Source organism: Lissotriton helveticus, chromosome 7 (genome assembly GCF_964261635.1).
Source record: "Lissotriton helveticus chromosome 7, aLisHel1.1, whole genome shotgun sequence".
Classification (NCBI taxonomy): domain Eukaryota; kingdom Metazoa; phylum Chordata; class Amphibia; order Caudata; family Salamandridae; genus Lissotriton; species Lissotriton helveticus.
In genome coordinates, this window is record NC_136068.1 from 30,484,297 (window position 1) to 30,498,030 (window position 13,734).

At 40.9% G+C, this 13,734-nt stretch overlaps 1 protein-coding gene across 1 annotated transcript in view; it reads left to right on the forward strand.

Annotated features, from left to right (window-relative positions):
• The window catches only part of LOC144768903 (cell adhesion molecule CEACAM1-like), a 235,468-nt gene that overhangs the window by 145,806 nt on the left and 75,928 nt on the right, over nt 1-13,734 (forward strand). The window contains exons 6-8 of the mRNA XM_078652916.1: nt 589-708; nt 5,215-5,239; nt 7,971-7,996. Of these exons, the coding sequence (XP_078509042.1) occupies nt 589-708; nt 5,215-5,239; nt 7,971-7,996 (171 nt within the window). The remainder of the gene's footprint in view (nt 1-588; nt 709-5,214; nt 5,240-7,970; nt 7,997-13,734) is intronic.

The following is a 13,734-nucleotide window of genomic DNA, read 5'->3' on the forward strand; positions in this document are numbered from 1 at the left end:
TAGTGTGCACTGAGGATCTTACAGTTTTACACTGAGTATCATACAGTTTACAATGAGGATCATAAAGTTTAAAGTTTGCACTGAGGATCATACAGTTTGCACTGAGTATTGTACAGTTTACACTGAGGTTCTTACAGTTTACACTGAGAAATTCATGCAAGGAATCCTTTAGTCTGTATTGGGGTATTGCATGAATCCTGTCCCAGAGCATTGCAGTCATTGATGATTTTCATAGTGTGAACTTTTCTTCATTTTATAGCCTCTTTTGAGTAGCTAAAATGAAGCAAACAATGCACTAGTCATTGCATTGAGACAGGAACTGTTTATGTGATGAATAACCTCAATGACCACAATGCACCTCGACATGAGAAATTGTGGAATTGAAACTAGGCTTCAACAGATCTATTCACCATACAGTTATTTCCTGATGTAGGTTAACAGCTCTCATTAAAACCCCTTTCACATGAGTCGCTTTTTAATGTCTAACTCCTGGGGATGCCCTTTTTGGTTTCGGTCTTTCGTGGGTGTGGCTCTAACAGTAGTTAGATACAGACTTCCCATTTACATTCTCTTGCTTCTCTTTGACAGAGCCACCTATAACACCTGGAGGACTGTCAGCCGGGGCGATCGCAGGAATTGTTGTGGGGGTGCTAGCCGTGGTGGTGATCGTTGGAGTCACAGTGTACTTTGTTCTAAAGAAAAAGAAAGGTGAGTAAGGGCCAAGGAGGGGCTCCTTCCACTGAGGACCTGTGAGGGAGTGCTGACAGCTTGTTTTCCTTCTCCACAGATAAGGACAATGTCTGATGCCATTTCTAGTTACCTAGTGTGCGTCCGAAGGCGAGCACTGCACATGCTTGTTATCCTTGGTGTGCACTGATCTTACGCTTCAGAAGATACACAGTGTTTAATCAGTTTACATATAGTTTTCCCTCTCCAGAATGACAGACTGGTCAGGCACATACTTCTGTCACAGACAATCCTTCTCTGAGGATAATAGATCATCAGCTTGAAAAATTATTTTACAAATCAAACTAAAATAAAATAAAATGTTGAGAAAATAAAAAATTAAGTGTATATCACATAAATAATAGATCTCACTGAGAAATAAGTATAAAAAGTAATTCACTTATTACTTACAGGTAATCTTCTTTACTCCGATTGCCGTTCCTGGTCTCATTATTTACAGATTTGAGGATATACTAGTGCAGTATACCTGAACTTGATCCAGCATAAGAGACTCTTGTTTGTAATGCTACACATTGCATTATTCTATCAAATACATTTATAACACGCTAGATCTGAACCAAACGACAGCAAAAACTCTAGTTTAAAATAAAAAAACTCCACATCTCCCACATTCTGTCTGTAATGTGAAACAAACGTGAAGGAGTCAGCTGAGATAGCAGCTCAACATATATCCTAGAGAGAACCTTCCACAGCATCGGCTCGGACAGCAACCATTCCCACGAGTGGACGGACCTTGTATGGTAGAAGGTAAGATGTCTCCATGGACATCAGAAGCTAAAAGAAATAGATGTCCTAACCCAGAGACTCACAGAAGAGGAACAATACTTCTGTCCTTGCCGGAAGATTGCAAAATTAACAAAAAGACTGTGTAAAACTCTACAACCTGTGGAGCTAGAAATGTAGATATTTATTGATGAAGACTCTCTTTCCCTTCTGCATCAGATTGGGAAAAAAGATGGGTAAGTGATCTACTCTGTATGAAAGTTAGAGATGACTTTCTATAAGAAAGAAACTGAAGATAAGAAGCTTTACCCAAGAGAAGCAGCCAACTCCCTAAGCCACCTGGCTGAGGTAATGGCTACCAAAAGGATGGGTTTAAGAGTCAACAACGTAATGCCAACCTCCTTTAATGTTTCAAAGGGAGGGAGTTGTAAATTCTTGGAGCCAATGGGCCTGATTTAGAACCTGGTTGACACGGCAGTGGTCTGCCAGGTCAACAGAGTGAATTACTAACACCGGGCGGGTAACTCCGCTCCACCAGCAGAGTTTGCTGATTTTTGCCTACTCTGCGCTCCGTTGCGAATGCGGAGATTAGGCAAAACTCCCCTCCGTGGTGGAGCAGAGTTAGCTGCTCCATCCACTTTCCCAAATTAATTAAACAATTTTTAAAAAGTCACTTACCTGCATGGCTGCCTCCCCCTCTGCCTGGCCGCTCTCCTTCCTGCTCCTCACCGTCCTTCTTCCATGGAACATTATAAATATGTTACTGTTCCTTACTGCTGGGTTGTACTGCATGTACGTGTGGCAGACGGACCACTACATTGGCAGGCACGGAACTCTGTCGCCAATGCAAGTTGGCAACTCACAACTTGTGTAATGTCTGCATGAAGAAAACCCTTTCAGCAGACGTGACCCTATTCATCCATGTTTGCTAAACAAGGGGAACAAGCAGCCGCGATCACTGTCCACTCTACTCCAAGAGTAGCTACCGCTAACACTACATCAAAGCTATCCTGAAAAACCTGCAAGATACACCTTGGTCACAGGTGTTTGGATAAAGAAAATGGACCTGGGTCCAAAACACAAAAGATGACCCCTGATGATTGTAAGATCATAGGTTCTATGAGTAGAACTTTCATGAGACTCCTGGACAGACGTTCCTAGGGGAGAGTTGAAACATAGGTTTTTGAGACCCTCTTCTCAGCTCGCAAGCAGGTAGCCGGAGTACCTTCAAAGACAGAAGAGAGAAATCCGAGCTCAGTAACTTAAGTTAGGATTTTCTCTTAAGACCAAAACTTAAGACAAACTTAAGACAAAATCCTAACTTAAGTCTAACTTAAGTTAGGGTTTTGTCTTAAGACCAAAACTTAAGTAAAAATCCTAACTTAAGTTTAACTACAGTTAAGATGTTGTCGTAAGACCAAAACTTAAGACAAACTTAAGACAAAATCCTAACTTTACTACTCCTAAATGCCTTCTGTGAATACCAAAATGAGTAAGTGCCTTCTGTAAATACCAAAATGAGTAAGTGCCTTCTGTGAATACCAAATGTAGTAAGTTTAGGATTTTGTCATCCGTTAGTTCTGTGAATTGGGCCCATGGTATTTACCATATTATGCGATTTATGGTGCGTTAAACCCCAAAACCGATATGTTATTTCATCACACTCATAATAGGTGCTATATATCGCACCATATAAATATAATACCCCATATATCACTATCTATTGATCCAGTGGAGCTCACCAACAACCCTCTATACCCATATTACTTAAATTCAGGTGTTTCAAATTTTACTCATCGGTGGGGCCCATAACACAGCAAGTCACACATGCACACACCACACTTCTCCTGAATAAGTGAAAAAGAAGGCGAGCTGCTGGTTAGTGGGGTACCTTAAACCTAGACTTTATACATTATGTACATTTCATAAATGTTTTATACGCCTCATAAACCTGTTAATAGGAGAAACTATTACATCGAAGAACTCCGCTAATTTTGGTCAATGGACCAACTAGTTGAAGTCAGTTGATGATGATTAAGTCCTGCTCAATCATAGTAAACCTATAACAGTTTAACATGCTATTCCTCTCATGACTTTTAATAAAATAAATGAAACAGACTCGAGTTTATATTTCAATAATTTTATCTACTTCATTTAAGGGGAAAGAAAATAATTTAGCTAAATCTCTAAACAAGCTAACATAAGCATTTATTTAGTACATATTAAAGAATTTTGAAATTAGAAAGCATATTACCAAGTAATCTCCAGCGAGCGATTTTGTTGCATTAAAACAGGTTCCCAAAGCTGTCTGTCTCTCTATTCTTTCAATGACTCCCTTCCAGCATAAAATCTCTACAATCGATCATCTTCTCCGCTTCATCAAAGTTAAAGTCCAAAAATATTTAAAGTCTCTAGCACCATCAAATTGTCCAAACCGACAGCATGTCGTGGTGCAAATATAAATCACTGGAGCAACTTTTTTCTCACTTTCGCGCAAGCTCTTTTATACTCTTTTTCTCTAACTGTCTAACTTAAAATTGAAACTTTTAGGGTCCTCAGTCCTTTCTGATTGGTCCATTAGAGGGGTGGTGATGATCACCTCATGTCCTCCTTGTTCAAACCAGTTCATAATTGTGTCTTGTCATTTCCAAGGTTTTCCCATAGCTTAATGTTAAAAGTTTGTATTTGTTGTCTACTCCTTGTATCATTTGTACATAAAAAATTCCACTTGCTTCCTTTCCCATGCTTTCAGAAGCTACCATCCTTTGGCACGTCTCCCGTTCATAGGCCAAGCTGACCTTGACATCTCCTGCTTCGAGCATATGCCACTCACTCGCACTTTTCATAAATACCGCGCATGCGTGGAGGCCATTTCTCCAGGAGTCTTGTCAGCATTTCAATAAACAGCCATCTATTCAACCTAGGCCGCGCAGGCCTCAATGGGAACTAATGCAAAAATAAACATAACAGAAATTAGATTGAGAATTATAGCCCTTCTGTTTACCTCCCCCTATTCTAATTTCCCAGTTAGTTTGTTACCTAAAAAAGCATACAAATAGCGTCATTTTACTTACCAATGGAATTTTTTCTTCCTTTGCCACAAGATATTTTTCTACTTAGGCACAAATACACACTTATTCTATTAAATATATAATATCATAGCTCTATATTAGTATGACTTATTCACTTTCGTTGGTGCATTATTTATGCAAACAGCAATTTGTTTCCCACGTGTAATGTAAAACCTTTTTTCGTGTATGTTTCTTGATCAGTTCACATGCTTCACACTATTAGTACTATTATGGTTATTAGAGGTTAATTTCACAAGGGGTACACAAAAATGTTTGTCTCTCCCCTGCTCCATCACTATCAGGTGCGGTAAATAGCGCCTACACCCGAATTCAGGGCCTTAATAGTAGTACACATATTAATCTTGATACATTTCAGACCACAGTACCTTTCAGTCTGCTTCAATCTGATCCACATCAGACTGAGCTGTGATTGAGAACATGTAAAGAGTTCCAAATTGTTCTGTTATTCTTGTGACAGGTCAGAATGAGCAGAAAGTGTCTCTTTGGGCAGTAAGAATGTGTGTTGGGTGTCGCATATCGGGTATGTTATGTAAGGTATGTTATATAGTGTGTTTAATGTAGTGTGTGTTATGTAGTGTTCTGTATCATTAGTTTCTCACCACCTATGCTCTTGAAGGATATTTGATTTTTACCCTGTAAATTCTCTCGGCAGATAAAGTGGCAAGAAGTGAGGACAGGTGAGAGACTCTACAAGTCACCCAGACAGACAGACTGAAGCAGTGAACTGGTCAGACACTAAAGTATTCATTCACTGCTCAGGTCCACTCACCTGTGCGAACATCTGATTCTTTCTGTACTGACCTGACACATCTATTCTCTCCCTCTCATGTTCCTTTTTTGTGTGTGTGTGTGTATGTGTGTGTGTGTATGGGTGTGTGTGCATGCGTGTGTGTGCATGTGTGTGTGTGCGTGTGCATGTGTGTGTGTGCATGTGTGTGTGTGTGTGTGCATGCGTGTGTGTGCGTGCATGTGTGTGTGTGTGCGCGTATGTGTGTGCATGTGTGTGTGTGCGTGTGTGCATGTGTGTGTGTGTGCATGCGTGTGTGTGCATGTGTGTGTGTGTGTATGTATGCATGTGTGTGTGCGTGTGTGTGGGTGTGTGCGTGTGTGTGTGCGTGTGTGTGTGCGCATGTATGTGTTGTTCGCTGTGGAGACGGGGCTTGTTGCTGGAGCCCCCCAACCCCTGTCTGTTGGCTTTCCTTGGCAGTGGGACCGGGAGTGACGAAAAGTTAATAATGAAGTGACCTCACCTTATGGACAGACTTCAGGTGAACCAGTAAGGGAAGTCCCTTAACCCCTCCCATGCTGGTGACGGAACCGCTCCTTCACCAGCCTCGGTCGCGCTGTGCTGGTGACGGAGCGGTTCCGTCATGGCCCGCTCGGTGCTGATTTCGCGCCTCCGCTGAGCGTTCCATTGAGCGGGCGGGGCCGTGACGGAACCGCTCCGTAACAAGCACAGCGCGCCCGAGGCTCGTGACGGAGCGGTTCCGTCACGAGCATGGGAGCACGAGCGTTGCACGGCCCCCTCTCCCCCTTAGCGCTGCAGCACGTTGTTGCTTTGTGGCTAGCTTTGTAGTACAGAAATCCCAGATGCGTACATATATTCAGCGGTCCCTTCCACAGTCCCTCTAGGCACTTTCAGATACAGAAGAATCACACACACCGGTATCCTGAGAACACCCTGGAGATCGACCCTAAAATAGCGAATGGACACTATATCAGGAACAAAGGGCCAGATGTAGGAAGCCTAATACCGGTCGGTAACGGACGAAATTACCAAATTTCGGCCATTACGACCGGTATTAGGCTTTTGGGATGTAGGGGCCTAATTTAAGGATTCTGTAATTTACCGAATCGGTAATTTAAGAAATCGGTAAATTACTGAATTCTTAAAATACTGATTCAGCAAATTACCGTGTCCATAATGTAGGGAGCACTCAAGTGAGAGCTTCCTACATTTAAGGATTTGTTATTTACCACCAACTATTCGTTGGTGGTAAATAACGAATTCCTTTTAAAAATCAATTTTTGCTTTTTATTCAGGGCCATGTGGCAGACATACATGCCCTTAGGGCATGTATGTGTGCCACGTGTGCACCCATGCACTATTCAGGGGTGCAACAGGATGTCAATGTGACAGCCTGCCACCCTTGAAAGGGTTCCCCCTATTACCGATACGGTATTTACGGATTCGGTATTTGCCGAATCTGTAAATGCCGAATCGGTAATTCCTATTCATTCCTTGGGCCTCCAGGCCCATAGGAATGAATGGGAATTACTGAATCGGTATTTAACGATTCGGTAAATATCAAATCTGTTATATATCAATACCGATTCTTAATTACCGAATCTCACAGATTCGGTAATTTTTTCCTAAAAATTATTTACGTCTCATTTACCTATTCTTAAATACCAAATCGGTAAAATTCGGTATTTAAGAATAGGTAAATTGAGATTACATACATCTGGCCCAATATATCTAAAATTTAAGCAGTGAGTCCAGATTCTCTATTTCTGTACCGACACAGTGATTATATCTTCAAGGTATGTAGATGTGGAGTCAGTGCAATCAAACACACACACATACACACATGCACTTGTGCACACACACGCATGCACACACACACTCAAATGCACACATGCACACACACTCTAAAAACACACAGCTACATAAACACACACATATGCATGCACACACAGACACACACATGTATGCACACCCACTCACACACGTGGACACACACGCACCAAAGCACACACACACACATGCACACACACTCAAATGCACACACAGACACACTCAACCGCATGAATGCACACATGCACACACAGACACACTGAAACACAGGCATGCATGCACACACACACTCACACATGCATACTCATGTGCACACACACATGCAAACGCACACACGCATACACATACACGCACATGCATGCACACATATATCTAGGCAGTGGACATACTTCCTCCTTCTGTGTCACCTGTTGACATTATGCTCTCTCTATTCTTAACTTTCCCTGGTAGAGACATACCTCCCAATGGACTGAAAGTGGCAGAGCAGAAACCTTTGTATTTACAGACCTTGTCCTTTCATGATTTGACCAAATGCCTGCAAAGTAAACATATTAATCAACCTTCACATTGGATCAGACCACAATAACCCCTCAATGACAAGAAACGATAAAACAGCACATTGGTGCACGTCCACTCACTCTAAGCCTAGCTGTCATGAGGTCCCCATCACACAAGCATGCATGTTACTCCTGTGGTCCCTTTTCCTGTGTGTCCTTCCTCTCATCTGCTTGTACTTCTGTTCTCTGTTGTCAGCCTCTCACCCTCTGCTCTGTGATTGAAATGGTTACAGAGAGAACAGTCAGTCATTAACATTGTGTATTTATTTCTAGAGCAAACACTGGAAGACCCAAGGAAGGTACAGCATTCATCCACTTTTATTGTTTATGGACAGGTGGGGGCAACAGGAAATAGGGACTCAAACAGGAACAAATAAAGACCAGGAAAAAGAGAAAAATTTCAGAATTTAACGTTTTAATGACAAATGTTGAAATATGTTGGCTAATGAAGTGAGCAAAGCAGAGAGACAAGTAGAGACCTGGAACATTTCCAGATTCTTAGATAACGAAACAAGAATGCAGCTTGTGAGTTTGTTCGGGTGTCCTTAAGGGAATGCTGTTTATTATTAATAGCATTGGCCAAGATCTTTTGATTTTACTAAAATATTATGTATAATACACTTAGGTAAATGGCCTTTGAGCCAGCTCTCTTCATCCATTGGTCTGTTGCAGTGCCATTCACTATTAGCTTCCACCCCCTACTACATGAGGCAGTGGGTCAGCCTACCTCAGCCATTGGTTGACCTCACTTTGAGTGACTGCATCTTGCTCTTTCACAAGGAGCACTTCAGCATCAAAGATAGTTCCCTTCAGTGCCAGTGTTTTTGTTTTATTCGTTGACAATTACTTTAGAGCAGGGGTCTCAAATGGTATCTCAGGAGCTAATAGTTTCTCGCCAGTGCCCTGGAAGTAGCTCCCTGAGGTGCAGCCCAGCACAGCATGTACTTCAGAGGATCTACCCACATTGAAGAAGGCAGACATCTTCAGACTGCACTCTGTGGCAGCCTGCAGGGCCTGAACTATAATCACCCTCTCCTCTCTCACAAAGTCACATGAAGAGTTATGATTTTGCAACACACACTCTTATCATTCATACAGTGTGTGAGAAGCACAAGATGTTCTTGGAGTGTCTTTACTTAAATTGAAAAGGGAATAGTTGATAGAAAATTGTGTAATTTGAGAGAGTGGTATGCTGATATTTGGAAAAAAATGAATGAAAATCAAAAACATTTACATTTAAAGCTGTTCTTTGAATTATAATTCATTTGTTTTACGTGGTTTATAGCTGTTAGTATCCTTTGCAGTGGTCGGGTTCTATCATAGCATATCCAGATAATCAGAATATTGACAAGCACAACATTGTGAAAGTCACTACTTTAACAATCATCGAAGTTGTTAGCATCTCAGGACTATTTTCATTGACCAGAAGTAGCTTTCACTACAGAAAAGGTTGAAGAGCCCTGCTTTAGAGTCTTTGGGGGAGATTACGATGGCCATCGCTGCTGCAAAAGGGACCGCCCGCCATAGTTGCGGCGGTCCCGCCAAACGAATTATGATGCGCCCGCCAGTGTGACTGGCGCATCCTGTATATTTTACATTGCGGCGGGTAGTGCTGCAAGTAGCACCCACCGCAATGTAAAAAATACATGTTGTGCTTTTACATGCACAATGTAACAGGCACCGCTCCGTGCCTGCCACATTGTACATGCAAACGCAGGGGGGTACCAGAGGTACCCCCCATGTGCACCCCCCCAACACCCTGGGGGCTCACAACGGGCCACCAACAGCAGGAACTGCCAGCCTTTCCATGGGGGCAATGCAGCCATGGAAAAGCTGATCACAGCCTGCATCGTAATATGGATGGTGGTGTCTTCCAGACACCGCCACCATATTAAACCCGTTTTCCACCGGTTAACGAGTCGACCGGCGGAAAAGCGGCAGACGGGCTTTCTGTCCGCCGCGGACCCCCAGCCATCATAAGATGGCGGGGGTCTTTGCGGTCAGGATAGCGGGTGGATCGCCCCCACCGGGCCGGCAGTGACCACTGCCCTGCCCGGCATTGTAATCGGCCCCTTTGTTTTTAGAGCCTGATATGATAGCAGGGCGTTTTTCATGCAAGCCCAGGGCATATTCCAGCTGTAGCAAATCCCATTTTCTGCTACCACTGTTGTAAACGTCTTTTGGAGTGACCTTGTTTATCTGAGTGCTATTATTTTACATCAACTCTGAATATAAGTTCATCAGTGTGCTCTATCAATATTGGCAACCCTGTCTACTTTTCTTAATTTTTCGTTTTTCTTCTTTCTTCTTCTTTCTTTTCCTCTTTCCTTCTTTCTCATTCTCTATCTCTTCCCTTCCTCTGTTTCTTCTTTCTTGCCTTCTGTCTCTGTTTCTTTCTTGCTTTCATTCTTGTTTTCTTCTCTTCTTCACTGGTGCTGACATAGCGTCTTCCACAGTGTTACGCAGGAGGTCTATTGATGCTTCCGGTCATGTTTTGCCTCCTGCGATGATGACCTTCCATCCCACACCTACACTGGTGGCGACACAGCGGATTGCATCATCTCTCAAAGTGGATCAGATCACTTTACCTATCTCCCTTATTGATTTGCATGTTTTCAGGCTGAAACCTCTATAGATGGCTGCTCTCTTCATATTCCTCCTAATTAGATGCCGCTGCCCAAGCAGAGAGTCGAGCATCTTTAATTGTCCGTATACTTGCCTAGTCAAATAGAGATGTATAAGACATTTGGTAAGTATTCTGGAGTATCCAGCAAATGTCAAATTGGCCAGTTGCTACGAGAGCACAGAATTTCTACCACTCATCTAACATCACTCCACAAGGCCAACACTGCAAGTTTCTCTCTCCAAAATGGTCTAAATAGGCTCGACAGCCAAATCAATTAATCACTTGTGCTGCTTTTGATGATCCCATAATTTGCCCTGTTCTTCTCTAAGAGAGTTCACCAGTGATATAATTGGGGTAGTGGAAGCCTCCTTTCTTGATGTGTCTCTTCATTTTTTCCAAGGCAGCCTTGGACGATTAGAGGCCCAGACATAGCTATTTAACATTACTTATATGTTGGCCACTACACCCTATTAAAATGAGGAGAAATATATTCAAACCTAAATGTGTATATTGAAAGACCGATCCTTTGTTATCGATTTATTCCACCATATATAATGAGTGGAAGACAGATCTTACACATTGTGAGAAACTGGGTTGTTGATTGGCTGGGGTCTGAGCGCTGGTCAAGCAGAACCCACAATCCTTGTCAGGGTGAGGTACAAACCAACCCCAAACTAACCTGTGCTCAACCGTCTAGTAGCTTAGAACAGAGCAAACAGGCCTAACTAAAAGACAATGTGCAAAGTATTTGTGCAACACTTCAAACAAATATAAAGTGAAAACATCACAGAAAACATATCCCACAGCAAGTTAGAAAAATACAACATTGTTTAATAAATAAACCAAGACCAAAATGACAAGGATCCAATCAATAGAACTGGAGCTATTCAATTTTAAAGATTTTAGGAAGGTTAGTGCCAAAAAGCACAAAGCTGTTGATTTCTGGACCCGGACGTCACAAGTTCACGCCTATCACAATAGGAACGTGGGGTGGCTTCAAGGGCTCAGCTAGGCCCACTGACCAGAGTATCTTAAATCCAGGTTTGCAACGCGTAGCGAAGATCCACATCAAAGATGCGTCGCACAGCCAAAGCAATGTGTCAGTTCTGAGATGCTGCGATGCGAGGGCCTGCATTGTTGTCGAGGATGCTGCCGATGGGGCTTGCGATGCAAAGCTCAGGTCAAAGGATGCGGCATGCAGTCAAGGCAATTGTGTCAGGTCCGAGGATCTGCGATACGGAGTCTGGCGTCATTGTCGAGGCTGCCGTTGAAGAGGGATGTGAGGGCCAGTGCTGTGGATGCATCACAGTCAGGGCCGTTCTGAAGGCATTGAGGGGTGCACGTTTACAATACTCAATTGAGAGTTCTGTAATGGAGCATGAGTGACAGTTGTAGGAGGCTTGAGGCTAAAGGATTGCAAGGTTGGAGGTGTTCATTTATACTAATCAGCTACTAAATGAGTATCTGTTTGTATCTCCTTTTTACCTTAGATGTTACTGCTTTGTTTTAACCCCTGTGTTCATGGTCTACAGAGAGGGCCGCAGGCAGAAGCCACATGAAAGCTTAGATTGTTATGGGCTCGAGGTTCCAACATGACCTAGAGCTGAGCTAAAGCTAGGCTTAAGGTTCGACCCTGGTTGGAGGTTTCAGCGGTTTGGCCACCTCTAAGGTTTAGCAGGCTTTATGGATATTAGGATATTAAGACAAATCCACATGGCCCACTAGAAGCAGCACTGACTTTGAAGTAAGACAAGCCCTCACTCTCACCTGGAACCTCTTTAACCCCTTCCACACTGTCGTCATGAGGTAGGCCTGTCGTACGCTCATGACGAGCTGAGCTCGTCTTTTAACGCGGTAATTGTGAATCTTTAGCGCACAGCGGTAAAACGCTTAGCGCGGATGGGGTTAAAAGGCCTTGCAGTGCTCAAACTAGACCTAGAAGAGAGAGAGTGCCCAATGGAGGGACACTCAGGACACTCCCTGACATCATTGAATTGCATCCAATGGTAACTCCCTCAGAAACATTAAAAACCTGAAGAAGGCCTGAAAGCGTTGCTCCATCTTCACCTCCCAGGACTAGAGCTTTCCGGTACAGTGACAGAATATCAGGTAAAAAATATCGAGTTGCACAAACATCGAGTAATTAATATCGCAGTTCAGAAATATTAACAGCAAGAATATCGTGGTCAAAAATATCAACTTAAGTTAAGTAATATCGATTTTAAAAATATCGAAGTTTTTATCATTTGCAAAAATATATTTAAAATATTGTTTTTTTTGTTACTGTTATGTATTTTAGTATATATTTGATATGTATGTGATGTATTTTTTGTATAGGAATTGTTTTTATTTCTAATTTATGTGTTACATTTTTAGTACATATTTACTTTTTATTTTAATTTTGCGTTTTTATTTCCGTAGCGGGTTGTGGGTTTATATTGGAATAGGGAGGGAAGTGATTTAAAGATATTACATTTTTTGATTATTTTTTTTGTTAATTAATTTGTGTTTATATGAGATGTTATAGAGTTAAACGTGTAAAGTAATTTATTATTAATTAATTAATAATTGGTTGGTGATTTTAATTTACTTGGTAATGAATTATGGTAATTGTGTAATTATTTTCGGTGTGTGTTGTGAAGTTTATATGCGTTAATGGTGGGAAGTAATTTATTTTTAATTTATGAATTGATATTTGGCTATTAATCCATTTTAATTAATTAATTGGTAATTAATTATGGTAGTTGTTTAATTAGTTTTAGGTGTGTGTTTTGTGGATTTTATAGGTGTGATGGGTGGGAAGTAATTTATTTTAAATTGATAAATCAATAATTTCTTTTAAATTTTAATTAATTAATTGGTAATTAATTATGGTAATTGTGTAATTAATTTTAGGTGTGTGGTGTTTTGTGTATAGGAGTAAAGGGTAGGAAGTAATTTGTGTTTAATTTTAAAGGGGTAACGTTTGGGTATTAAATACATTATAAATATCTAATTATTAGTTGTTAATAGTAATAGTTCTTAATTTAAAAATAATTTTTAATTGTGTTTTATTATTTTATAGTTTAATTTAGGTGTTTGTTGTGGATATTATAGTGTTAAAGTGTGTATCGTCAATTAATGTTTATTAGTTTTTTTAATTAATAATATTTGTTAGTTGATTAATAATTATGTTAATTATGGTATACATTTAATTACAAATGTTGAAGTGTTTTGTTATTGGTGTGGTGTTAAAGGGTAGGAAATAAAATAAATATGTTTCTGTTTAAATTAATGTTTTTGTTTGTAAATATTTTCTAGTTTAAAAGATTTTTTTTTTATAAATGTGTTTATTATTTTATTTGATATAATATTTGTGGGTTTTTGTTATATGTAATTAACATAATAATATGTGTTCTTTTTATATGTGTA